General features: G+C 34.9%; 5 protein-coding genes across 6 annotated transcripts in view; 4 read left to right on the top strand and 1 right to left on the bottom strand.

Moving 5' to 3' along the window:
* Positions 1-26,749, top strand: part of LOC126874844 (MYG1 exonuclease) — a 212,020-nt gene that overhangs the window by 123,515 nt on the left and 61,756 nt on the right. The window lies entirely within an intron of this gene.
* On the bottom strand, positions 15,015-16,318 carry LOC126874846 (probable rRNA-processing protein EBP2 homolog). The gene is made up of 3 exons (XM_050637359.1): positions 16,169-16,318; positions 16,013-16,099; positions 15,015-15,913 (listed from the first exon to the last, which is right to left on the bottom strand). Exons 1-3 carry the CDS (start codon positions 16,253-16,255, stop codon positions 15,110-15,112), a joined length of 978 nt encoding a protein of 325 aa, XP_050493316.1. The 5' UTR covers positions 16,256-16,318; the 3' UTR covers positions 15,015-15,109.
* Positions 16,874-22,861, top strand: LOC126874845 (uncharacterized). The gene is made up of 7 exons (XM_050637358.1): positions 16,874-17,022; positions 17,669-17,766; positions 17,856-18,060; positions 18,154-18,633; positions 18,705-21,888; positions 22,305-22,408; positions 22,725-22,861. Exons 1-5 carry the CDS (start codon positions 16,947-16,949, stop codon positions 18,827-18,829), a joined length of 984 nt encoding a protein of 327 aa, XP_050493315.1. The 5' UTR covers positions 16,874-16,946; the 3' UTR covers positions 18,830-21,888; positions 22,305-22,408; positions 22,725-22,861.
* LOC126874823 (FK506-binding protein 5-like) overlaps positions 23,732-26,749 on the top strand; it is a 61,664-nt gene continuing 58,646 nt past the window's right edge. For both annotated transcript variants that reach the window (XM_050637262.1, XM_050637261.1), the window contains exon 1: positions 23,732-23,875. In XM_050637262.1, coding sequence (XP_050493219.1) covers positions 23,871-23,875 — 5 coding nt within the window. In that variant the 5' untranslated portion in view covers positions 23,732-23,870. The remainder of the gene's footprint in view (positions 23,876-26,749) is intronic.
* LOC126874852 (quinone oxidoreductase-like protein 2) lies at positions 24,778-26,414 on the top strand. The gene is made up of 6 exons (XM_050637370.1): positions 24,778-25,025; positions 25,118-25,299; positions 25,374-25,465; positions 25,546-25,672; positions 25,897-26,026; positions 26,125-26,414. The coding sequence occupies exons 1-6, from the start codon at positions 24,948-24,950 to the stop codon at positions 26,149-26,151; spliced, it is 636 nt and encodes a 211-aa protein (XP_050493327.1). The 5' UTR covers positions 24,778-24,947; the 3' UTR covers positions 26,152-26,414.

Raw genomic sequence — 26,749 nt, 5'->3', positions numbered from 1 at the left:
TTTGCGACCTATCGAACTCCGCGAGATTTTGTCAAAGTTCAACGAATTTAAAATTTTGATAGTTTAATAAAAATTTATACGCGATTCTTATCGCATTACGAACTTTGTCCTATTCCTTCTACTTCTCTGATACAAGTTGTATACCGTAGTCGTCGGTGGTTCTAGCGTTACGATAAAACGTTATTTTTCACCAAATTTTAGAAGCTCTCGGAGCTCTCCAATTTCCATAACTGTCTACAATTCCAGCAAAAAGACAAAGTATCAAATTAAAATCCCCTGAAACCTTGATACCATATATCTCTAACCGACGAGCACCGCCATCACGCCATCTACGCGCTTAAATTATTAAATTCCCCGAAAAGTCCGTGTCCATGAACACTATCAGGCGTGCCAACATTTTAGGAAACTGCCTAAAATTCTGGCAACGACGTCTCGAACATTCGTATAAAACGGAAAGACGATCCTAATCGAATTTTCAGGAACTTTTTAAGGCCGTGTTCGCGGCCGAAATAGAAATATGCGGGGAAACGCGCGAAGAAAGGTTAATTCTGCATGAAGCGGTAACCTTGCGAGATAAAAGCGTACTTTCGACGGAATTCATGTTTGAAAAGGGGTCGAGAAGGTTTAGGCGTGCAACATACGGGAATTCGGAAAGTTGTCGGCATGTCGCTTTAAAGGAACAATTTCGTAAATCAACCGACTCGTGAGAAGTTCGCACCCTTATCTATTCGACTGGTGGTCCACTTTCGACCCCGTGGAACCCCTTAACCGTCTTATCCACGGTCTCTGAAGGACCATACGGCTCGAACATGCGAGGGTGAATTTTTTCCCGTCGCTACGTGCGACGAAAAGTGAAACGTCGAGGCGCCTTCGAAGCTTGGAAATCGTCGGCCAGACGCGACAAACCAGGCACCGTCTCGATTACAGCTTATCGGTGCTCGAAGATGTCCATGCTGGTTTGTGTTTTCGACCAATTTTCTTGATAGGATCTTACGACTGGGAAGTTCTTTTATAATTGCAGTTTTGTGAGAAACTCGAGAAATTGTTATACGAAATAAAGGACTATGGAAGTTTCGTTTGTAATTATTGAAATAGGAAGTTAATGGAATTTCGTCGCGTATATATCGCTCCATTTTGGAAAATTTCTCAGCGAAAATGGTGCAATATCTAAACAATCCCGACAAAAGGATGACCCATAGAGTAAAGACGCGACGATGGAAAAATACTGTGCTGGATTTGGGAGCTATATAAACGTGAAGACCGAGTTTCACAGTGGTTTAACGAGAATGAAATATGTTTCCATTTTTGAAGTAATTTTCAGAAGTTCGAGGGTAAATTAACGCGACAAGTTTCCAGGCTGAACTTTAGAAACACACAGCGTGACTTAAAATACGATACCATATTTTAAACTCAAAGATAATTCTAACAAACGCTAGATTTGTCATATGGTATAACTACTATTTCTCTCCCCCCCCCCCCTCCCCCCTGGAAAACTACAGAAAAATTACATTGCCTACCCTTTATACCCTCGTACGCTTAAAATTAAAAAATTTGACAAAAATTTTATACAACAATAGATATATCGAAACATTGAATATGTTAAATATTCCCAAAAATAGTTTCCACGAATGGAATTTTCAAAATGGAATATTTCCAAGACTCGCTTGATTCTGAATTCAATCGTTCGCGAGAATCTAATTTTACAGGGAACACGCGATTCCAATTTTACAGTTAAAGAATGTCAGACATGAACTTCGATCTTAAGGCTCACGAATATATCAGCAGTGCATTCCCGGTCTAATTAAAATATCATCCAAAACAAAAAGAGTCAGACAGTCTCGTTTTAATCGACCTGCCGTCATTTGTTGTCCCGCTATTTTCACAAGTGGGTTATCGCGAAAGGTCGTTGCACGTACACATGTATATGATGGGATGCTGCGATGGGCAAGTTGATGAATTAAACCGCAGCATCTTAATTAAGGAATGATATTCTCGAAACGAAGTCCTCGTTTGTGAATGACGCATATACGTCGACGTTAAAGTTCTTGGGACAGAAAATGCGTTGATTACTAGGAACGTCGCGTTTCTGCCAGACAATCAGCTATCGAGTGTCGTTCTTGTTTAGAATATCCTTTTCGAATAACCACACGGATTGGAGAATCATCGACTAAGAAGTTGGTAGAAGCGGGATTTTAAGTGAGATTTTATACAGACAGTTCAGTGTAGTTTGCGGCCGTATATAAAAATAGAAATAGACTCGTAGAATATCAGCGGTAAAAATATGAGAAATTCGAAGAACGATCGCACTTTTGCAGTCTAACTATTCCAATGTCTAGTTAACCACGTCCATTTGCATAAATTATCCAGAATAATCTCGCCAATCGCCTGAAATAGCCAAAACTGAAAAAAATATGTTGTCAGGAATAGTAGGGTCGATCCAATTATCTATGTCACCCCAGGTATGTGCAGAATTTGCGACTAATTCACGTTTCTATAATTGAACTACGCCAATCACCTTAAAATCTTATTTCCGATCGTGAATCAATAATATGTTTTATTTTGTTCGGTGGAAATTGGAATTTATTTATTTAAACGCTGTACAAACCGAACAGAAACGACATGAAAATTACTCCTTGCGCAAAAGTTCGCAAAACTGAAACGAAGACTCAGGGTTCCCTTGACCGACGATTGCCAACCATATTGATGATCAGAGCGCCATCTCGGATGCTCGACTCTAATAAATTTCGTCGTTTACGAGAAGCAAATTAAAAGGGATTTCCCTCTTCCTTTACAAAAAGGTAACGCTTAAAAGCGCTGTAGAAGAGGCGGAAACTGAGCAAAAACTGGATAATATTCTCTTGCATACTCGTTGAACGCATCGATTCGGTCTCGCGGGACCCAAAGCTTTGCTGATCAACTTTCACGTCCGCTCGTTTCGCGTGGAATTACCAAACGTAATATCGCCGGTGCCGTTTTATTCTTTGCGGCGTAATCAAGTCGCGAGCGTCGCTCAAAGGACGCGCAATAAAAGAAATCAAATATCAATACGGCGTGTCTCGAAAGAAATGAACAGTGAGAAAGCTGGAGACGCGCCGGTAACAGACCCGGAAATTGTACAGTAGCCACTGCAGTCACGTCCCTGAAATGTGCTCTTTGTTAACGGCTTCCTGCTCTTAATAAACTCGATATTAATCGTTGCCCTTTCTTCTTCTTTTTCGTTGTTCTTCTCTTCTCTTTTCTTTTCTTTTTTCTAGCTGCTCGCTCTTTTCCGCCTCTTTTCCCCTCCTTATTAGCACGCTGGGCAAATACTTGAAACGTATCCGGCTCCTTTTCCTGGTTATTAAGCGGACGTTGGCTAGACCGGACGTGTTTGCTGCGAACTCTCATTATACCATTCCCGGGATACACGATTTCTCCATGGATTTTTGAGTAGTTTTATAGGCGAGGGTGGTCGAGAGATGATGATTCGTGTAAATTAAATTCATGGAAAAGTGGACAGAGCGTTTTAAAAAACTTTAGACGAATAACTCGTAGAAGCTCGATTTTAACTTGATTTATCGATGGTTTTTGTAATTCGAGTTAATCGAAAAGAGACGTTTGAAAATTCAATTGTTTTTTCAATGTCTGCGTACTTTTTCAATCGGGGTGGTTATTTCCTTGCAGATATTTTTTCCGAATTATTTCCTGATCTCATTGCAAGTTAAAATCAAAGTCTTGAATTTTAATGTTACGCTTTATATTACTTCTAATTCGTAAATGTATTGTTTCAAAGCTAGAATTTAAAACATCTTTTTATAATCGCATAAAGTCAGTGACGAACAATCGAGCGTAAGTAGAGTAATTCGTTAATGTTAAATGAGAAAATTGTGTATTTGAAAATTCTAGATTATGGATTTATGGATTCTTTGGGAGACGAAAATAAAAGTTCGGTCGTTGTAAGCGATAAAACGGATCGATGAGATCCGCGCACAAACAAATTGCGAAGGACATTGTCGAGCTTTCGATGAATTCGTGAAACATTAAAAATCGAGTGGTGTTTTCAGTCAAAACTTTTCAATATTCGTAAAATATTGCATCCTCGTCCATCTCGATACCCACTTCAACACTTTTCACTTCGTTTGAACGCGTGCCCGAATATTGTTCGAAATATCTAAAAATACGTCGATATCATCGATGATACTCGTTCTTTTTTCTCTTCTTTCGTTCGGATACGTAGTATTGCATTTCGAGTGGATCCAACTTTGAACCGATATGATCTAAAATATCCCCAAAAATAAGTACGTATTTGACGAGAAATTTAATGCCGGATAGAAAAAAAACCACTGGCTTATTCCTTGAAAAAAGGAATTGATATCGAAAAATTCGATACAAAGAGAGTTTCACACAATGCCTTTAATATCTCTGTGAAATATCTAAAATATGTAAAAACTCAAGTACGTTTATTCGTGTCTCTTCCATGAAAAAAAAATTCAATTTCCATACCTACCGATCACTCTGAATCTGGAACCTTCGAGTGTGTAATACATCGTCTAATCGTGTAATCGGAATGTTAAATCTTCATAAACATTCGGCACACTCTAGGAACGCGACGTATAACGGGATTTGATCGTTATGGGAATTTTTACCGTGCAAAAGGTTATGTCCCATTAAATATAAAACGGGCATAGCACGCCTGTGAAATCGATTTGCCTGGTGAAGAGGACTTGGTCGATTCAGAGATCATCGTATCGCGTCGAGCACGTCGGGGAAGCCCTCGATACGCCGCCACGGCACGCAACAGTCATAATAGGGAAGAACACAAAACACGTAAGCGTGTGAAAGTCCCTAGAAAAAGGATTTTCCACTGCACGCTCCTCCGTATGTGAGAAATGCCTCGCAATTCGCGTCTCTACGGACGAGAACGTGGAGGGTCTATCGATATCTTTTCTCTCCTATTGAAAAATTTCTTCAATGCAAATTCAATCTACTGTGAGATATTTTTTGTTCAAATAAATCCTTCATATTTATTCAGAAATTCGATTTCTACGGACGTTATTCGTCGTTTATTATACTACAACTGATCCTACATGATTGTAATACTATTCGTAATATGATACTATTATAATATATATATATAAAAGTGTACTTTGCTAAAAACAAAAAGACTTACAATATTTTGACGAGTTTTTAGCGTATTGATAAACACTTTGCATATTTTGTTTATCAAGAGCTTAAATATTTGAAGCAACATAGGTTCCAATTTTTGAATCGGAGAGTTTTACAAAGAGCTTAATGCCCAGGAGATTTTTGAAATAAATATTTAAAATAATGTGGAAGGTAGAAAATAGCTTCTGCCCGTTTAAAGTAATGCCAATTTAAATACTCGTTAATTTTGAAACGACGTCGCGCGAATATTTGAAAATGGATGGAATCCACGTGGAAAAGGGTACAGATTTCCCGCGCGATGGAGAATAAATAACAACTAATAGTCTTTCTATGGCGAGGTGAAAATTTCAACCGGGCGCGCCGGTATTCAAGCTTTATCGGCAGAATTTAAATTTCCAGCTTTTAAAGGCAGCTCACCGGATTTTAATTGGAGATATTTAAATTCCAGCTTGCAAGGATAAGTTAAAACTGCATGTGTAAGTAAAAATATTCTTTCATCTATATTCCGTGAGCGAGAAGGATTCTTCGTTTAAATATTTAAAACCTTCGATACGACACATATCGTTCGACAGAGTGAAAATCGAATCCCATCGATTCCGACCACGAGAGAATGAACCTATGTCTATCAATATGAAAGTAATTCATTAAGAATATAAAGGTCATTGCAGAGACATCTTTTATCGACATCTGTACTTCCTTCGACGTGTATATTCCAATTCAAACTGACACAAACTTGACTACAAACTTGATTAAGTAATAACGTAATATTTTTTTCGAATAATTTCATTTTAGCGTATACACGCGCTCCATTTAAGAACGCTATAAAATAACAGTGTCGAGAATCTTCCAAAATAATTTCCCCGCTTAAAAAATCAATTAACGACAATCGACAAGAATTATTTTTGTTACAAACAACTTAACAAAAAACAAAATTTCACATAGAGTAGAATTCTCTTTGGTAGATATCTTTCTACCAGAAATAAATAAGCTCAAAATATAATTAGTAAAAGTGAGATAATTTTCTGTCGAAACTTTCGACTAATAACGACTACGTCAGAGCCCGGAGACTCGCGTTCCTCGAGATCTATCTTAGGACCAAGGAATAATATTAATTATATAATTTCGAAACGTTCCCGATGTTGAAACTTGTTTGAAAGTTTCTGTCCTTCGTATCGAAGTACGGTGTCGCTTTGAATGGCACAATTCGACTCGATACAGAGTTTTCCATTATATATATCGCGCAAAGAGGTCAACATCGTCGGATCTTGCAAACGTGGTCAACGCTAATGAAGAGGACAGCGCGAACGATACTGATTGCATTCGCCGAAATGTTTGTATTTCTCTGATTGACGCGGGTGGAAAAGCAAAAAGCGTGAACGAAAACGGTTATATGTCAACTTCTGACGAGAAACGTTCGATATAACAAATGGCAGCTCCGTCAAGTTTTGAGGTTAGGTCGAATGAATACGCGTTTGGATCGAAACCTCGGGATTTCTGTTAGCCGATGCGAGGATTGTTTCGTTAATTTCGATCAAATATCAAAAAGTTAATTATGATTAGTTTCGCCAAAGAATTAATTTCCAATTAAATAAATATTTTATGTTTTCCTTTTCTAATAAATGAGAAAATCATTCTTTCTTCAGGAAAGAAAAATTGAAACATATTTATTAGCGAATCCTAAGATTTGTAAATAACCAAGTATCATATGACGATAATATCGATCACCTTGATCGAACAGAATATCGCAGAAAACCCTGTACATCAGCAAGCTACTGTTCTTGTAAAGAAGAAAAAGAACTTGTTCCAACATAAACAAGTGGAAAGCGAGAGACTAAGAACAGCAACCACTTAGAAATCACACAGACATGATCTCTGAAACGTCTCTCGATACTTTGCAAGTATCCTAGGGATCCCTAGACAAGCCGGGGCGAAACTGTAGGCATTGTGCATACATACAAATGACCCGCATAAAAATGTCATGCCGCTTCTCGGGGAAAACAGTCGAGTAGCTCTATTCCGCGGGTCTCGCTGACAAATACGTGCTCGCGAATAGGTCGCGTCATATTCAGGGAAAATAAAGCGTGGCCGGGACTCTCCGTTCGCGTATATCGCTTATTGGTATGCCACTGACACGCCAGTCCAATTTCGTTACCGACGTCTGCGAATCGCTGAATATCATCTGCTCCATTGAAATTCCGCTATAGCCGTGAGACGCGATATCGCATTTGTCTCCCTGACTGCGTTACCTAAACGATCGCGTTTTGCACCAGCGGCCCTTATCCCGCCTACCAACGCGAACGTGAGCACGTATCGATCACGTGCATCCAGTGTTTTTCTATCTAGAAATCCATTCACGAAACCGATAATCGATCTCTTCGATCATCACGAAGATTTAGGCAAACCTTCGAATTAATCCAGTTTCATATGTCGATATCGCTACAGCGCGTTTAAACCAAACGAGCAAATGATATTTCGAACAAAATAACGCAAATAATTTCATACTTTTACTCTCTTCATACCCTTGCTTTCGCCATGAATTTTGCTTTTTCAAATAATGCACTGTTAAACTTGCAACGTTGTAAGGAAAATAACCGAGCACCTAGTTATTTATGGGTTATTGTATACATTGTTACGTACTCCAGTTGATCTTGGTTGTATTTAGTTACACGCTCCGGTTGGTCTGGTTGCATCTCGTTATACGATCTCGTTGGTTCAGTTACATATAGTTACATGGACCTACTTGCTTCCAGGAACGAAGTTGATAATAGCGAATTCAATTGTCATTTAGCAAATCGAAGAAGAACGAATCTGGGCCACGGAAGATATCGTAAGGGGCAAAAAGTGATCCAAATTATGTATTATTTACTTTTCTAAGAGGAATTTCTTAGATACGAATAGTCGGATTTTCGGGTTGCACAAGTGCTTGCAAAAGGTAATGAGGATTTTCTAAAGGATTAGTAAATTTTTGGGTTAGAGAAATTCTTTTATGAAATTTTTTCGGTCACAGAGCTTTTTGCGAGGGGGTACAGAAGATTTTAAATTACACATATATTTATAAAAAATGGCAAACCTTTTAAAGTTAGTTTTATAAATGGTGGCAAAGTATTATCTCGCTACAAATAGTGGACGTAAAAGATAACTTCAAAAGGAAATTCGGGTAAATGGAGAATTTTAATTGTCTCGAAAATAGACAGAATTTTTACAATAAATTGTTCGATTATTCTTTAACCTATCTTTAATCTGCCAATTATTTGTATTTAAGAAACGTAGGAATTTGTTGATTTTGAATTAAGATTGCAAGAATTCAGGATGAAGAATTACTTCCAGAGATTCTGTACATCCACGATTTTAATCTGTCAACCAATTAGCCGACATAGATTAAACCAATTAGATTCGTGCTTCGTAGCCTGCGACTGTAATTATTGCTATGAAGAATTGCAGAAATTTCAGTATGAAAAACTTTCGAAAATTTACATAAAGATTATCGTTTCTTTACTGTAACAACTTTAATATTCCTTGAAGAACGAAATATTTAATGTAATTTTTTAATTGTTGTTTGAAAACATTATATTTAGAAATACCTAACTTAAGTTTTAAATTATTCGTATCTTTATAAACAAAGATTTTTATACTATAAATTAATAGTCTTAAATCCTCAAAAGTGATAAATTAATTGTTAGGGCTAGAAATTGTACAATTTAATATGTACGCACATTATGGAGGTTCGATTGCCATTATCCCCAATTAGGGACACGGCTAACCTTTATATTATCCGAAGAACATCGAAGCGATTATGCGTTGCGCTTTGTTTGTATCTATTATAACATTCACGTTGTTCAAATAACACGTGTCGTGTAACACGCCACAGGATGCATAATAACTGCAAACAGCAATTATTCTGGGGAATTGGTCACATGTTTCTCGTGTGAATGATTGGATAGAATCTTCCACCAATAGTTCACGTTTTCACTGGAAACAATCTAATTCTAACTGATTCGATGTGTTATTGAGATACATATCCAGATACGATCATCGATAGTTGGACAAATTTGTGTCATTTCGTATATTTTAAGTTGAATGCATCCACAAAATTCAACAGAATAAAACATTTGTTATACGATACAACATAACGCCAAGTCAAGCTCTACATTGAATAAAAAGGATCCTTCTTTAAGAAATTACAAATGTTAATGACCCCCAGGCTGGACATAAAATTTCCATACACCGTATCGCACGCCTCTCCCCTCCCTCCCTTCCCCCAAAAAATAAAATTAAATTAAAAAACGACAGCATTAAGAAAAAGATGCAACGAAATTCTACTCTCCAAGGAATGCGTAGTTAAAACTTCGTAAGCTTTTCAAAGTTAGAAAAATTCCTGCCTGAAATCTCTCGTACAATGGCAAATTCTCTTGATCACATACGAATGAACCTCCACGCATCGAATCATGCCAGAACGAAAAAGAAGAACATCAAGGACAAAAGAATTGAACAAAACCTATATATTAATCGCGACACATTATGTAAACCCCACTCCAAACTCTCGTCTGCCTCCCTCCCCCTAAAAACCTGGGGTAGCATCTTGGCAGAGGAAGCATTAGACCAGGTAATAGCCCTTACCATCGGCAGCCCGTAGGCCGATCAACCCCCGTGTGTTTTCGTGCGCCGACAGCGAGCGGAATCATTGCGAATTCTCGTAATTCCCTCCCGTCCGTGAAAGGGTGGTTTCGCGGGTGTGTAGAGGTGTGCGGGGACACGGCCAGGGTGGTAGGCGCCTCTCTTTCCTACGGCACGCTCGAAGCACCCAGGGGCAATTGAAACTCACGGCCATTTACTGCATTTCAATAATGGTTTCCCATCCCTCCTCTTCGCGTTTCTCTCCCTCTGCACCCCCGTGGGCACCCAACGCCCGTGGCCGCGTACGTGCAACACAGTAGAGCTCGGTTGCTGCTCCACACCCGCTCACAGTCGATTTACCGTGAGCTTTATGGAACACACCGGGGGCAGAAGTAACCAACGGCTAACTATCTCGTCTATGGACGACTGTATTATTCGATGCGGCCCCTAACATAGCCACGTGCCGACGTGAGCACCGTTTTATGCTTCCGGGAAAAGTCGTTCCGTGTGAATGGCTGTATTTGTGTTTGCGTGTGTTTGGCCCTGTATGAGGGACGTAGGCTGGTGGAAAAGATGGGAAATACGTACTGCGACTGCCTCGTCTTTGGTTCAGAGGAAATTTGAAAGCGTGGGCTTGGAAATATTTAAGAGTTGTCGAGTCATGTGCAGAGGAATTTGTCGTTTAGGATGATTTTTAAAATAACTTTGATTGTACTTGAAATTGGATATATTGGATAATTTATCATTCTGACGATGAGTCGTTTAAGCAGAAGAATAAGATTAAGTCGTAGGCAAAGAACGAATCTTTTTCATTCTCTGTTGTTATCACCACGTGTTTGCTAAACAGAACCGTACACAGATATGTAGATTCCCAGTAGAAGTGAAATATTCCACTGAACTAGTATGGATGGCAGCTCAAACTTAACTAAATCACTACTCGACCGAGTTATTTGATCCATGTGTGCAAACCAGTTGACTAAACTACTCCAACTAAGCTTTTGGTTGCGTCTAAACCGGATTAGCCTCCCAATGATCCTTCGGAACATTCATTCTTACCGCATGCAATGTTTTCTATGCGAATTTAATTCTTCTTTGTTTCCTCGGTTCAATATTTAGACGGTATAATTTTTTCATAGAATAAAAATTGACAAAGAAAAAAAAAGACAAAGTTTTGATATTGATATTAACAATAATAATATCTCCCTAAAGGCAGTCGTTATAAATTTACATTATTTCGCGAAAATCTTCATTGATTACGTAAACACGATACAAACTCGAAACTTCGTTTAGTCATCTCTTAGAATCAAAAGCGTTTTAAGCAATCGTTAACGACATCCGAAACGAAGTTGAAAATTCAAGAAACGAAATAACTTCGTGCAATCTAAACTTTTAATCAACGTTACAGTTCAGGACACTGGCAAGTTTCGTTGGATTACAAAGTAACCCGGTGAACAACTTCCATTTTGAACATTTTAAGCACACAGTTGTACATTTCATAACTGTATACGAGATAGAAAGAGATAAAACACGAATTGGAAAAGAAAAGAGCAGAAAAAATTGACTTTAAAGCGTTAATAAAAATCTCTGTTTAATCCATCTTCTTTATTTTTATTCGTCTCAACCATAAAAGGGTTCGTCGAATCCATTTTCGTCGGATAAAGTCTATCATGTCGAGCAGAGATATCTGAAAAATGTTTTATATCCTTCAACGCACCGAATACATCGAACGCCCTACTATTTTCATGCTAAAATCCACGTTTCCATTTCGTTATATCGTTTCCGACTTATCGACGTTCGTCTTCTGTTTCGCCCGTTGCAAACGCGGTTCACGTACTTTGGTTTTATAATATTAAGATTTTAAGAAACTTTATCGCGCATGTATAATTTAGTGGAGACGGAACAAATTTGGAATTTAGAAAATTCAGAAGTAAGATTAAAAACGCCAAACTTTGAAGATCCAACGCTTTTAAATTCAGAAGTAAGAACAGTCGAAACTTGAGAAATTCAAAGCTGTAGAAATTAGAAATTCTGAAAATTCCGAACGTGGATGATCCAAAAACTTCAAATTTCCTAATTCCAGGAACTTGATATAACTATTGATCCGGCAGGTTTCCAATTTTAAATTTCTACAGATCGCACGAAACTCTCCAAAAGATTCGACAATTCTTACGTTGAAAACATCCACTCAAATTCCTAGACGTCCATTAACGATCAAAAATACCTTGTTCCAATTACTTAGCGACATTGCCAAACAAAAAAAAAAAAAAAAAAAAAAAGAAAACACATGCACCAATTTATCAACCGCTCCATCGATTAAAACCACCCGTGTTTCCATACTGCACACTAGACGAAGGTCTAAATAATTGAGATGGATATTTTATCGTTGTCCTGTCAGGTTTCCATGAGCACGGGAACGCCGTGGTAGGTCGACGTAGCGAGCGAAACAGAGCGGGAGACAGAGGGAGTATACGGATTCGGTGAAATTTGAAATCGAACAAAATCGCCCGAAGGCAACGACGAAACAAATTTCACCCATTAGCAGCCCGACGCGACGGAGGATACATGTCACGCCGCGGTTGTCATCAATACAAATATCTGCGCGAGATACCTGTCCATATTCTCGTGGTCCAGCCATGAAATCGTGTGTACGGTTCCATACATGGAAAAACCTCGCGAATTTGTTCGATGAAATTCGTACATGCTAACTGTATCCCAGCTACGAATACCGCGAACATGATCGCGTTAACCGAGTACGTCTGAAAACTGGACGATTCGCCGGTCCCGATAGAGGAAGCTGTTCGTTTGCGGCGATGTTTCCTAACCTCTCTAACATTACGACTCTGTCTCATGAAAGATAATAACTTGCGGGCCTTTTATTGGGATAAAAAGATAGTTTCAATAAAGCGTTTTTTCAGCTTGGATGAGTTAAATAGCAAGATGAGTTAAAGCTGTTTTGTTATTGCTTTAGAACTGCGTTGAAGAATAAATATGTTACTATACATTGGCTGAATTATTTTGCAACATGGTAACCGAAATCGCTATGTTCGGGTCATAAAAGAGCCTATAGTATACTATTCTAGGATTAAGAATGAAAATCACGGAAGAAAGAACCTATGGAACGGTGCGTACCACTTGAGTAATTGTTAGGAATGCGTGGGAGGGAATAAAAATGGGGATCTCCCTCTAAAACAGCTGTTACCTGGAGAGCGGATTCCCAGGGCTCTCGTGTCTGCGCCGGACACAGAAGCGGAGGACACAGCGCGAGAGTGCTCCTGGATTTAAATACAATAACCCGGGGCTATTGTAAAAAATATACACGGCCACGTGCACGTGGCTGCACACCAATGGCCCAGCCTTATGCATGCGGCTCGATCGCTGGTATTTCCACTCGCCAAATAACAAGTATACACTCGGAACCCAATCAAGCGTGTTATCCCATATTCCACTGACCATCCATCCCATCGATCCTCGAGGATCCATCGCATCGATGATCCCACATGTGCGCGTCATCATGCATTTTCAGAAGTTAATCGATCGATTTTTCAAATAATTTTCTGTCATTGTCCGAGTAACTGAATTATTACTCTATCTCTATAAAGTTTCCAGACATAGGCATAGACATTTTGTAACTTAGAATATATTTATTATAGAACTGAACTAAAATTCAATAGATAATTCATTCCTATAGTAACAATGTTAATTATACATCTTTATATTATACGTCTATCATATATGAGTTTATTATTCATATTATTCTTATTTCATTGAGTAAGATTAGTAACTCGCAGTCAATATAATTTACCATATTTCTTTTTTACTATATATTTTCGAATTTTATATGAATGGAGGGGGGAATTCATTTGTTATGCGATATTATCTAGAAATTTGATAAGGGTAGCTTTTTTTTGTTATAAGCTTCTGAATTTTAAATGTACACACATGAATAGAAGATGAGGTTAAATCATCATTAGCTACGTATGGTGGCGAATCAAGCCAACGATCGCTAAAGGAAAGGGGAGCGTGTGTACATACGTATCTCTACGCGAGTGCAAACGTGGCCGCGCATGTAATATGCGGTGTAATCGCATTCCTATGCATGTAACAAACCCTGTAGATACAGTGGATTGTCTAATGGACGACACATGTTAAATATTCCGCCGGTATCGATACCATAGGGAGATTACTCTGATCCACATGTTTCGTGTCGCTATCATTCGACCGCATCCTTCGCGATTTTTCATAACATAATGGGGCATTAACGTATTGAACGGGTCGAGCACCAAATATTGGAGAGTCACTTTGTAGATTAAGCGATCCATCATGCGACCACTCCTGCCGTTGTTTTATGTACCATTCGTTCATTTTGTTTAGTTATTTTTCTTCTGTACTTGCGTGTGATAAAACTTAATCGAAACTTTTACGCTCAAACTATTCGATGTACGTTATATTTGTTTTACGTTATCAGATTAATCTAATCTGAGATAATTTTTCAGTAAAGATTTTTCAGATAATAATATATATGTTCCAAGTAATGATTACCTTTTCTAATTCAACTATTATAAAATTTTAAGAATATTCCAAAAACGAGATACTATTTATATTGGAATACCCTATTGGATTTCATTCATTCAAATATTTCATGATATCTAACTTTAGCAATAGAATGAAAAACTAAAAATATGATAAAAAAATAAATCACAAAAAGTACGAGGATTCGAAGATGATGCAAGGAAATCGCTATAATCGAAGGAACAACATCTTTGCGTTGCGTGTACACACTCGCGGCTACTATTATCATCGACAATGAGAAAGAATTCCTTTTTATATAGGAGTTCGTGAAAGGTACGAGTGATAAGAACCACAATAGTCGACGGGGCGTTTCTGTTTGGCCGGTGTATATTTTTCCAGCGCGCATAGAAATATTCTAGGGATACATATAAAACGCAATAGCAGGCTCGAGAACGTCGGTATCGATGATGCTTCGGGGCTGTTCGCGTTTGATTGAGCACGAAACAGTGTGCTACCTAACTTGAAAAAGATCTCTGAAAAGGGAAAAAGATTTTCTCGCTTTACACGTCTTTACGTAATCCCTTCTTTGCATACGTTTCAGTGCTTTCACGCTCGATACGTTTGAACGTAGTTACGTATGCGACAAAAATTCTTTTGTCGAGGCCAGTTTGCAATTGTTCATTGCTGTCTGTTGAACGAGATCCCAGAAATATTTCGATAAAAAGGTAAGAAATAATAATAGAAAGTATCTCGAGCCGTTTATTACGTAAAAGTTTATTATTTTACAAATACGTGGCTTAGGTCAATTAGTCGTATAAAACATATTACATCAAGTTCGTTCCTATTGTCTCCTGTTCTTTGCTTTCATCTGTGTTCTACGACTTTTTCCTAATCTCTGTTTAGACTTCCCCCCTTTTCCCCCTTTATTCTTCAAATCTTTCCCTGGCTTCGAAGGCCTTCTATATTCTGAAACATCCGCAGAGCTTGCCCTTGTGTTCTTCTTACTGCCACGTTTCTTCCCACCAAAACCATATTTAGCATCCCTCATTTTTCGCTTTGCTGCTATCTTCTGATTCACTGCTTTACCTTGAGGTTTCTTTTTGTCATCTAAGAAATCTAAGTCTTTTCTCACACCCTTGCGATATTTTTTAACCTCCTCTAATAATTTTCTCTTTTCCGCATGCTTTTTCAGAGTTGCTTCTATTTGCATTTGCTTTCCTACTTTCCTCTGTTGTCTCAGTTGTCTGACCTTCTCCGACCTTTGTGCTATTATTTGCTGTCTCATTAAGTTTTGTCTAACCTTTTGCATATGAGTATCTGATTTTGCCATTTCAGCAAAATAATCGTCGGGTCTGGTTGTTGGAATACCGAGCTTTTTCAGTCGTGCGATTGCATCCATAACAGCACCCTGTGCTTGTCTGTGAAACATTGTTTCTCTACGAAAGTCATTCAGAACAGGATCTTCAGTTGGTTCGTACTGTGGTAACTTCTTATTCCCTTGTAACTGTTTAGAACGCCTTACTTCCTGTTCCTGCATTTGTAATGCCAATTCTGGTGCTAAAGGTGCTGGCGCATTAACCATGTCTAACCTTTCGATCCATGGCAATTCCAATTTAAATTTCTCTAGTTTGTTTTTCATAAGGTTCTACGAATAATGTCAATTATAAGGATTATATTTTTGTCATTTTCTTCAAAAAATTAATCGATTAAGTTACATTTAAGAATTAATCATCTTTATACTTACAACACTGTTTTTGTGTTCTCTTTTTTGTTTTTCAATTACAACATTCAAACCAGGTTTCAACAAACCCTTCGCATAAGCTTCTTGTAACTATACACGTGAAAAAGAAAGGTTAGAAAAAAATTATGATAGATATTTTGATGTGTAAGTAGTATTTACTTCTTCGTCTGATGAATTGTATTCCGAATTCGATTCAGAAGACGCTTGCGCTTCTTCGGTGTGCAATACAACCTTCTTCACTTTCATTTTTTATGTTAAATTTGATAAATACACAAATTCACAGTGTTGACACAATACACAGTGTACATCCACACGCCTTTAGCGCAATCTATTAGAAATACAGGGTTATGTTTCAAGCATGATACTTAAACCATAAGCAAGCTTCTTAAACTGTTCTCAAATATAATTAAAATGAAATATTAAAAAATGTCCCCTTTACTCCTCCCAATAATTACTCTTATGTGCATATTAAAAATTATAAACCTCCTCGTTTCTTTTTTGTGTCATAACAAATTTTAATATCATATTATTTCAGTTTTACTATAATTCTATTTAAGTTTAAAATACAAATTGCATATATAAAATTGTATCCTTAAAAAGTGCACAAAATTCAATATCCAATAAAAAGAAATTGCGTACAATTTCTAAATCAATTCAACCAATTACAAATCATATACTCTATTAACTACTGTTTGCTATCGCAATAAAAGTATATTGTATGTTATAAATTACATAAGAAGTAGAATCTGATATCTTATCTCTGAATCTATGAAAAATACAGAAGAAAAAATAAAAGTAGTTAGGATGAATCGCGTTGGCAATTTCAGTCTAGACTGTACCCCTTGATGTGCAGAAATCCCGTGAGACTCGCGTCTGATATATACTATACTCTATGCTAGGATTTTTTGTCACAGCTGGCTAACGACAGCGAAACATAATGACGGATAGTGATAAGAAACCGATGTCACGTTTATTGAAGCTCGCCAACAAATTCAACTGCTTCTACCTGTCAGGTAAGCGAAATCGTTTCGTATAAGGGCGCCTCGCCTCTCTGTATGCCTCCTGTACGATTTTGTAATGATTAGCGCATAGAAATTCGTAGCTTTCCGTCCTGTCTGCTAAGATATTGATTTCGAGTCTCTTGTGTATTCTTTCACGTATTTTCAGCGAACTAATAGGAATTGTGTCTATCTTTCCCGAAGAACATAAATGATATTCATGAAACTCGCTACAATAATTTTTTCTACCATTATATATATCCTTGATTTTCCCTACTATTCTCATAATAAATAGTTTGAGTATTGTTGCTATATGCATATTTATCAAAGTAGATACCAAGGATGTGTATCGTATATCTTTATGAGGTAATCTATATTATAATCTGTTTCTTGTACAATTTAAACAGATCTGTAAATAGAATGTATATTGATGAATAATTGTGAGATTCTATTGGTATTCTTTTTTTTCTAGGTTCAAGTTATAATAGGATTATTATGTTACTATATTATGATTTTGTATTGATTAACACGTTTAATTTTTAGTTTTAACTTTTTAATTTTCTATTTCTTTCGTTTATTGCTTGTATTTTATATCTAAATTCTAATTTTATTCTATAATGTCAATAATTGGATTAATGAAATAATTCACGATACTTTTTAGGTTTTCACGCAGGTGAATGCAGAGCCTTTGTTGTTGATGGGCAACAAATTGGCCTTGTGCGTCCAGATGTAATGAAGGAATTGTTGAATTATCCACAGGTAACTCTGTATATTGAATTACAATAGATAATATGTCTATTAATATGTTTATATAATCTTGTCATATCTATCTTAAATATTTTTCGTAGGTATTCCAAGTACATCCGGAGTATGTGCAACTGAATCCAGCATTCAGAGAATATGCAGAGAGAAGTGCTAGAGTCGAGGAAGTTCTGAAAGAATGGCGTGCAGGTGGGAAGTTTATAGCATTAAGAGGATGGAGAGAGGAGTGCTATGAAGTACGTGCAGAATTCAATACCCCGCCACTGTTCAAAATGGACCGGTCTGCCACATGTATGTACACTAATTATAATCTTACTAACATCTTTATCTATCTAACTAGACTTGTTTAACATAATTCTTTACTTAAAAATTACTGTTCTACAGGCTTGTTTGGAATTCGCAAATATGGAGTTGATATTAATGGATACGTTATGGATCCTGTAAAAGGTTTATCAATATGGTTACAAAAGCGTAGCCCAAACAAGCAGACTTGGCCTGGCTACTGGGATAACATGGTGAGTGGTGGGTTGAGCGTTGGCTATGGAATTAATGAAACTGCTATAAAAGAGGCTGGGGAAGAAGCCAGCATTCCTAATAATCTTATTGCAAAACTAAAGAGTGCCGGCTGTGTATCTCTGTTTTTTGAAAGTGAAAGGGGTCTGTTCCCCAACACTGAGTTTGTATACGACCTTGAATTACCACCAGATTTTGTACCAAGTAACAATGATGGAGAGGTAGAGACTTTTGAATTGCTTCCAGTTAACGAATGTTTAGAAAGGATACTGTCTTCACATTTTAAAACCACATCGGTGCCAGTTGCGCTTGACTTTTTAATTAGACACGGATATATTACAGCGGAAAACGGTGAGTATACTTTATGACAATAAACAATTACAGTGTCAAGTAATTAAAATATTCACTTCTTTCTGTTGCAGAGCCTAATTTTATAGAAATCGTGGAATTGCTTCATATACCTCTGCAAACCATTTATAATCACCCACAAAAAAAGTGTAAAATAGCCGCAAATGGTGAAGCAATCGAATCATTAGACAGAATTTAAGTTTAATTAGTCTTTAATTTAATTTCGCGTTTAAAATTAATCGAATCGAGCGGAGTTGGAATTTTTGTGATTTCTTTGTATTTGATCAATTTTTTGCAAACTTTATAGTAAGGAAAAGAAAAAAGAAAATGGTGCAGATTTATATACGTAAGACTTGCAAAATCATTAGAAGACGCTAAATAATAGTTCAAATATTTCTAGAATTGATTTGAAGGATTTTTATGAAATTCAAACTAACTCTTGTTTCCAAAATATTGGAAAAGGAAAAAAGAAAGATACGTTATTTCAATAGATATATTGTCATGACATTTTTACTCATAAATATATTATTATTCCTTTTGTTATAACTTGAGTAGTTTTTATATACAATAACGATGAAAGTATCAGGTAAAGACGATTTTTTGATGACTTATACGAAAGACATACATAGGAATGTAAACGTAGTCATTATTAACTCAGCAAGAGTTTCATAGGGAATGAATTCTAATTTATTGGGGATTTATAATAACTTTGTAAAATTGGCACAATACAAAGAGATAATTTACGAAATGATCTTTAAGCAAATTCATTCATCATCGTTATTTAAAAAGAAAGAAAATCACGCTACATCTTCCTCTGATTTCTACCAAACCATCGAACTGAATTTTTGCACAAGAACGAACGAAAGAGTTTTCGCCGATCGTACGAGTAATAATCTAGACGTGTGACAACTTTTGATATACATCGATGTCAAATTAGAAGTATTATTCATACAGCATTCCAGAAGCATAGATTAAGTTTTCAGTTTCTAAGCAAGCAAGGAAGTGGGAAAACGAAAGAGTAACAATAGCTTTTTCTAACGTTTGTAATAGAATTTTTGTACTAAAAAACGAACTTGTACACCTAACAACAACAATGAGTGCGCATAAAGTAAGAATGCAGTAATATCCTAATATTCTGCGTAGGATGTAAGATGAAATTCATTCACAGTATTATGAATGTGAATGCACAGTATACTATTTGATATGTTTAGAGTAAAAATGGAAAAAACGAAGAAAAAAACAAAAAGAAAAACATTTGTAGACGAATTATGTCGACGTATGTGTTCGTATACTATCAACTATGCTACCAACGCGAAAGACCCAGCATTTTCACTTGAACAACGTTTATTGGGAAGGGGAACAAAAGTGTTCGTATATTGTTTATTGTATGTAATATGTAGGTAGATTTTTTAATTCTCAACAATGATTGGTACCAAGGTTCTGATCAAGTGATATTATTAGATTGTGAAGAATAGTGATTGTATAAACGGCAAACGCAATCCTAGAAGCATCACTTTTTATCTTTTGTCTAAATGTTTTCAATGTGATATTTATTGCTCATTATACCTATTTGGCGACAATTAATTTATGTATTTAGCATTTTGTTCATTTAATGCACAGAATGTCTAGTGTTCTTGTTTTGAAAGTATATTAACTATTATCAAGTATTTTTATAAGTTATTGTATTTAAATGATGCTTTATACCGCTTGCATTGCGTATGCCCTTAAATTAAGAGATTTTTTATACTGAAACTAGTTTCTACAAGATGAAGAGTCATTAGGTATGTTAAATTCAATATATAAATCGTTGTTGTAGATTCGATATTATTATAATTGCGTTTATGGATAAGCATTCTGAATATCTTTTTTAAGGAACTTTTCTACCAACACCGATATTAAGCAGGATATCCGCTGTGACTTATATTATGTTAAATGTATTTGCTTCTTTTCGTTGCTTTTATTTCAATCCACTTAACTAGATGACAGTGAGTGAGATCCGTACTGCTTAAGCATACTCTAACTTTAATTTAGTCCTTATTCGAACTAACCTGATGTGTTTAAATGAGTTCGCTATTTTTATAATCATGTACTAGTCATACTCGTCATCGCCCTATTATTTTTAATCCGATCATTAAATCTATGACTATATTTGTTTTTAAGTGGAACTAACATTTTTGTGATAGATATGAGTACGGCTGGCCATACTGTTTAATGCATGACTTAATATTTGTCAATGAATAAATCTAATCAAACTTACAATGTCATCGTTTCTATCTTCCTATCTTTCACTCCATTTTCTTTCCTGTAAATCCGACTTGATTAACATACAGGTACATTATATGCTTTTTATGTTACTTTTATTTTAAGCATTCATTAACTAAAATTCAAATGTAAAGTGAAACTTTTATATATATTTCTGTTCGTTGCATAAATGTTGCACTTAATTCTCATAGTTCTTTGTAGATATTGAATTACTATGAACTCTGTTATAAGGTATCATCATGGAACAATCATTTAAAATATTAATTGAAAAAGGAGAATCAGTTGCAATGACCTATTAGCTCAATAAATAAAGTTAAATGCTTTGTGCTCTATCATTCTACCCTTTTTACATGACCAATAAAACTATACTATAATTCGTTAAAAAGAATACTTGGAGACAAGTAATAAATCCATTTGATAAAATGTTTAAATATCTTTAAATTCCAAGGAGTCAAGTTAATTAATATGTTACTCAGAAAGTAATTTTAAAATGGAATGTGATTGGAAGAAACAAAAATGTTTCTTTGCTACCTTAAAATATAAAAAAAATTTTAATTAGATTTTTCTACATTTTTAATTTCACAAAGTAATTATCATCTGATACAGTAAAGACATAGCAGTTTCCGGTACACTTATATTTCGAAAACTTGGACGACAGAAAGATTTTCCAGCGAGAAAGCAATAACAAATGACCAGGCTAGTGGGGATGCTCGAAAAAGAAAAAATAAAAAAATTGTGCTAGAAACCTGGTGGGGAGGCTTGACTTTGTTAGAAGAAACAAAAATCGACCAAATCACTACCCTTTTGAACATCAGTGGGGCAACAGTCCTGTGACTACTCTTTGCTACACACTTCTACATACTTCCTGTTAAAGTTTGGCGTTATTTCCAAACTTTTCATCTATTTCCAGTTAAAAACTATTTCTAAATCCAGTGACTAACGAAAATAAGTCAAACGAAATAAGTGCGTCGTGTGAAGTGTTATTTTGTTTATTAGGTATGGTGAACAAGTATCATAATTCAGCTATTTTTTGAAAGGCAATTGCGTTTGTATACATTATTTTTGTTTATTCGCTACGATTTTGTCAGTTTTATACTACCGGAACGCAGCGACGTTGCGTCATATTGCGAAACTTTTCATTTTCTCTTTTAGTTATTTTACGTGGAATTCGGTAATTCTATTGAATTTTTTGTTAGTCTAGAAATTTTAAGATTTACGAAAATTCGTATAATGGAAAAGATTTACTTTATGAATATTTTAGTCATTTCTTATGTTGTTATAAATTCGTAATTTTTTTGTACTATAATACAAGAACGCAAACAGTGAGAATTTTTTAATTAGTAATGTGTTAAGTTAAAATTATCCTATTTCTACTTTCTTTTAATTCATTTGCGTTCTCTTCTATTTCATAGTAGATTTTTAACTATGGATTCTACGACGTTTTCACTGAAACAGTCTCCTTTAACAGCCTCGGAAATTTCGTCAAAATTTGGATCTTTCATACATTTGGCGATAGGTGAGTTATTAATTATATTACATATACTTCTATTCTATACATATTCTTATACATATATTCTATATCTCTCAATTATTTTGTATAAAAATTACATAATATAAAATCCTTATACTATTTAAAAAAATATATATATATTATAATAAATAGACTGCGAATGTTTCTGCAAATTCATATTTTTATATACATATAACTAATGTATAACTAACTATAATTTATATAAATACAACTAACCAGTAAAAAGATAGAACTAAAAAAATTGAACATAGATAAAAATTTGTTTTATCTATTCTATATCATAATAAGTACTTTGCTTTAGATATTTCATGTATTTATAAGTGCATGAAGATCCGCAGTCTAATAATAAATACACAGAACTCAAAGGAGGACATATTGAATTAACGTTTCGTACCATACGAATTTCGTTATCTATAATCCAGACCGTGTGAGTCACAGGTGACCCATCCAGAATATTTTATATAATTAATTATAATAATAAATAAGCTGTGTCCAACAGTGTTTACGAAAATTATTATTTTCAGAAAAAAAGGACTAGATAGATTATATCAGGAAGCATTTCATAATTTGACTTTATCCTACAACTAAAATTATTATACATAAAATATATATATCAAACAACCTAAACTAGGACTCAATAATTCACACGATACGAAGCATATTGAACAATTAATATAATTAATAAAGAAAGTCCAATGATTCGATAGCGTAGATACGCGCATAATATTTCATACTTGAATAATGGCGATGCAATGGAAGAAATTTTTTATCACTGACCTTTTTCAAATATTATGGTCTAGAAATAGTTGAAAGCTGGAAATCGAGAAAATTATGTGGTCCAGGGTCATCACTCCACGATTCAATCACGACACATTAGCACTAAATCACATTATCACACATTATTACATTATAAATGTTTTATCACATTAATTTTTCAGTTATTAAACAACACTTTGAAGAAACGGTGGTTGAAATCGCGACGGCCGACATTTAACTGCAGATTTGAATTTTCTTCATAAAAAATTTAAAATATCGATACAGAGGCGTTTCAGTTCGATTTCAGCGCCTCATCGATATTTAAACTTTAGAATTCGATAGTAAATTGGCGTCGCGCATGCGCACTCGTACTTCATAAAGTTCTGCGTGGGTGCTATTATTGCGTTTCGAATAACAATTTGAATTTTCTTAGAAAAATAGAAAATGTCGGTAGTGATAGGGAGAAAAATCTTCGCGGATTTTTGTGGCGGTCATTTGAAGAAATTGTCAACGCGTTCGAAAATTGTTAGGTTTGGTTCTGTCGCGAATGACAAGTCTGTTAACCTAGAAGAGAATGCGAAAAGTGGCATCCCGGCTTCTGAACATGGCAGAATATCTGCCGCTGTTTTGAAGAAATTTTCCGAGCGCTTCGTTTTAGAAAACGTTGATCCTCCTAAAATATTACAAGCTAATGAAGTAAGTTTGTCATGTAAAGATTAACATTTTCAAAGATATAAAAATATTTCTGTATTATATTTTCATGTACTTTCAATTTTCTGTTTTAATAATTCAATTGATTATTTGATTGTGATATTCTGAATTGTAAAATGTTTTGTATATTTCACAATACGATGTACATAATGTTAATATTATTTGTATAATTAACGAGTGGGAATTTTATATGCACAATGAGAAAGGAAAGGTATAAAATCTTTTCTTGTTGTCAATATTATTTCAGAAAAAATGGTTTAAGTATGATAGTTTCATAATAAACAATTTTGAGTTACATTTGTAAATTATGATTGAACTATATTTAAGCTACATTTATACTTTCTAACTGAGAAAGAAATAATGATATCGTATCTCTAAGCACTATTAGCAAATTATATATTAGTTTTTATCGTAAAGTTTGGGTAGTTAATAAACAAAAGTAATTTAGTATTTTATCTTAATTCTTTTTGTAACTATTCTATAAATGTTCTTGTAAATATTCTATATAGAATATATAGTGCCTTATATTTTTTTGTATGTATAAATTATATTTATATATTTTTTTGTGCCTTATATTTTTTTGTATTGGTATAGATTAATAGAATATTCATTAAAAGGCAAAGCTTGTAGCATCTTTGCATTGGCAGGTTCTTGTAGATGTTCAGTATTGCGCTCTCAATGCATCAGATGCATTATTGACAAAAAATATGTATACATTTGAACCAACTTTGCCCATGGTTCTTGGTTATGAGTTTGTTGGAAAATTAATTCAAGTTGGGGAAGAAGCTAAAGGACAAGGTTATAAGGTTGGGGATAAAGTTATTGCTCTTAACAAAGACCGTTATGGAGGTTTAGCAGAACAGTGCATAGCGGATGTTAATGTAAGCGAGTTTCTTTTGCTTAATCGCTTGTGTTTGTATTTCACTATATCAGAGACTTGTAGGATATCTGGAAAGTACCATCGGAGGTGAAATCTGTCGATGCAGTGGGTTTACTCGATGATTATATTACAGCTTTAATCGCATTAGAAAGGAAGGTTAGCATTCAAGAAGAAGATATGATATTAATTAACGTGGGTTTAAGTGGCATTGGATTAGCTGCAGTTGATCTTGCAACAAATGTATTCAAAGCTCAGGTTAGATTTCTGGCAATAAAACTACAAAAACAAACATGGATAGGTAATTCTCATTTTAAGTCAGTAGTTGTCTACAATAACTATTAATTCAGGTAATTAGCGTTTCTGCTACTGAAGATGGGGCAGCTCTTGCTAGAGAAAAAGGTGTGCTTGCGTCTTTTAAATATAAAGATAAAACATTATTGAAACAAATCGAAGAGATAGCTGCAGATAATGATATTACAGAAATCTTTGATGACGCAGATGGTGAATATTTTAAAAAAGTGTTAAGTTGGTAAGTTTAAGGAGAAATGATTCTCAAGCAAGGTCAAGTTAAAAGCAATGTTAGAAACTGTGTTGTATTTCTAGTTTTACTAATATTTACAAAAATGAGACTACCATAAAAGATATGTTGCGTGATGATAATTTTGCAGTTGTGTTACACCACCTGTCCCGCGAAGGTACATAAGTACTTTAGAAATAGCGCTAATTATTTAAATTAAGTAGGCCAGTTTATTAAATATTAGTTTTTATTATAAAGGGAGAGTAATAATCGCTGGTTCAGCAGTAACTGTAGAAAATAGTGACTCTGATACGCAAAAGAATGGCTTTTCCGTTAGTGGATTTAACTTGAGGCAATATAGGAAGAAGAAGCCTGAGTCATATCGGTATAATAACTTTAAACTAAAATGTCCCATAAATTTTGTTCTTTAACGAACCATTCAAAACCATTGGCGAATTATGATAAAAATGATAATTATTATGAATTATCAGCTACAATAGGAATTATTTTTAATTCATAAAATTATTAACAAAATTTGTAGGACAATTTAGCGCTTAGGTTTAAATCTTGTCAAAGTAGTTTATTTTAATTTTATATTTCTTTAACTAGACAAGCAGGGGATGATATCTTGCAATTTATCGACGAGGGTCTAATTAAACCAGCTTGCTCATTAACAGTTGGATTACCAAAAATAAATGATGCATTGGACTTTATTCTTAGCTGTAAATCTGCAGGAAAAGTGAGTGTGAAACATCCAGTAGTTTAGCCAGTTATTATGATTCATAATCTATGAATAAATATAAATCTATATAACATAAAAAATTATTAATTTTACAGGTTATTATCAATATAAAAGATAGGTAGGTTTAGCTCAAATAAATAAATTAATGAAAAAATTTGCATCGGTATAAATAATGAATATCTATTAAAAATATGTGCAAAGCTATTTTACACTTTATCGAATATAAATAACACTGCAAACTTGAATTAGAACTATTTTTAAGGATTAATTAAGTACATTAAGCTTTTCATTTACGGCATAAAAATTATATTAAAAATAAATTGACTGTATCTTTTGTATAATATCTTTGAATAAATATCTTTTTTTTACGATGATTGAAAATGAGGAGAGTAGTACCCTTGTTCTATTCGTTTTCCAAAACACACTTCCATACAAATTTATGATAACAGTTTTCTTGTTCTACAGTCGTCCCTTCTTTTACAACCATTCCTCCTGTCTTGTTGTATGGCACTATATGTATAGTGTCAATGTTATTCCGTCTTACAGTGACAAAGAAACGTTTAGGGCTGAAATGAAAAATTATATATATGCGATACAAGAGTTATAGGTTCTTCTTACATTACATGTAACTAAATCAATAATAGATAAGAAAAACACTTTGACTTGAAGCGTTTTAAAAAATAAAAAGTGAAAATTATACAATAGTGGTTTAGAATATTT

This window comes from Bombus huntii, chromosome 16 (assembly GCF_024542735.1).
Source record: "Bombus huntii isolate Logan2020A chromosome 16, iyBomHunt1.1, whole genome shotgun sequence".
Lineage (NCBI taxonomy): Eukaryota > Metazoa > Arthropoda > Insecta > Hymenoptera > Apidae > Bombus > Bombus huntii.
Note: the sequence above shows the minus strand (reverse complement) of the source record. Positions and strands in the feature narration are given on the sequence as shown.

Excerpts from the sequence above, each read along its gene's own strand:
- LOC126874846 (XM_050637359.1), bottom strand. The coding sequence starts at position 16,255 with ATGAAAGTGAAGAAGGTTGTATTGCACACCGAAGAAGCGCAAGCGTCT. Across the intron at positions 16,100-16,168 it reads ACAATTCATCAGACGAAGAA|TTACAAGAAGCTTATGCGAA; the intron begins GTAAATACTACT and ends TCACGTGTATAG. Across the intron at positions 15,914-16,012 it reads GAGAACACAAAAACAGTGTT|AACCTTATGAAAAACAAACT; the intron begins GTAAGTATAAAG and ends CATTATTCGTAG.
- LOC126874852 (XM_050637370.1), top strand. The coding sequence starts at position 24,948 with ATGATATTAATTAACGTGGGTTTAAGTGGCATTGGATTAGCTGCAGTT. Across the intron at positions 25,026-25,117 it reads CAAATGTATTCAAAGCTCAG|GTAATTAGCGTTTCTGCTAC; the intron begins GTTAGATTTCTG and ends CTATTAATTCAG. Across the intron at positions 25,673-25,896 it reads AAGAAGCCTGAGTCATATCG|ACAAGCAGGGGATGATATCT; the intron begins GTATAATAACTT and ends TTCTTTAACTAG.
- LOC126874845 (XM_050637358.1), top strand. The coding sequence starts at position 16,947 with ATGACGGATAGTGATAAGAAACCGATGTCACGTTTATTGAAGCTCGCC. Across the intron at positions 17,023-17,668 it reads CAACTGCTTCTACCTGTCAG|GTTTTCACGCAGGTGAATGC; the intron begins GTAAGCGAAATC and ends GATACTTTTTAG. Across the intron at positions 17,767-17,855 it reads AATTGTTGAATTATCCACAG|GTATTCCAAGTACATCCGGA; the intron begins GTAACTCTGTAT and ends TATTTTTCGTAG.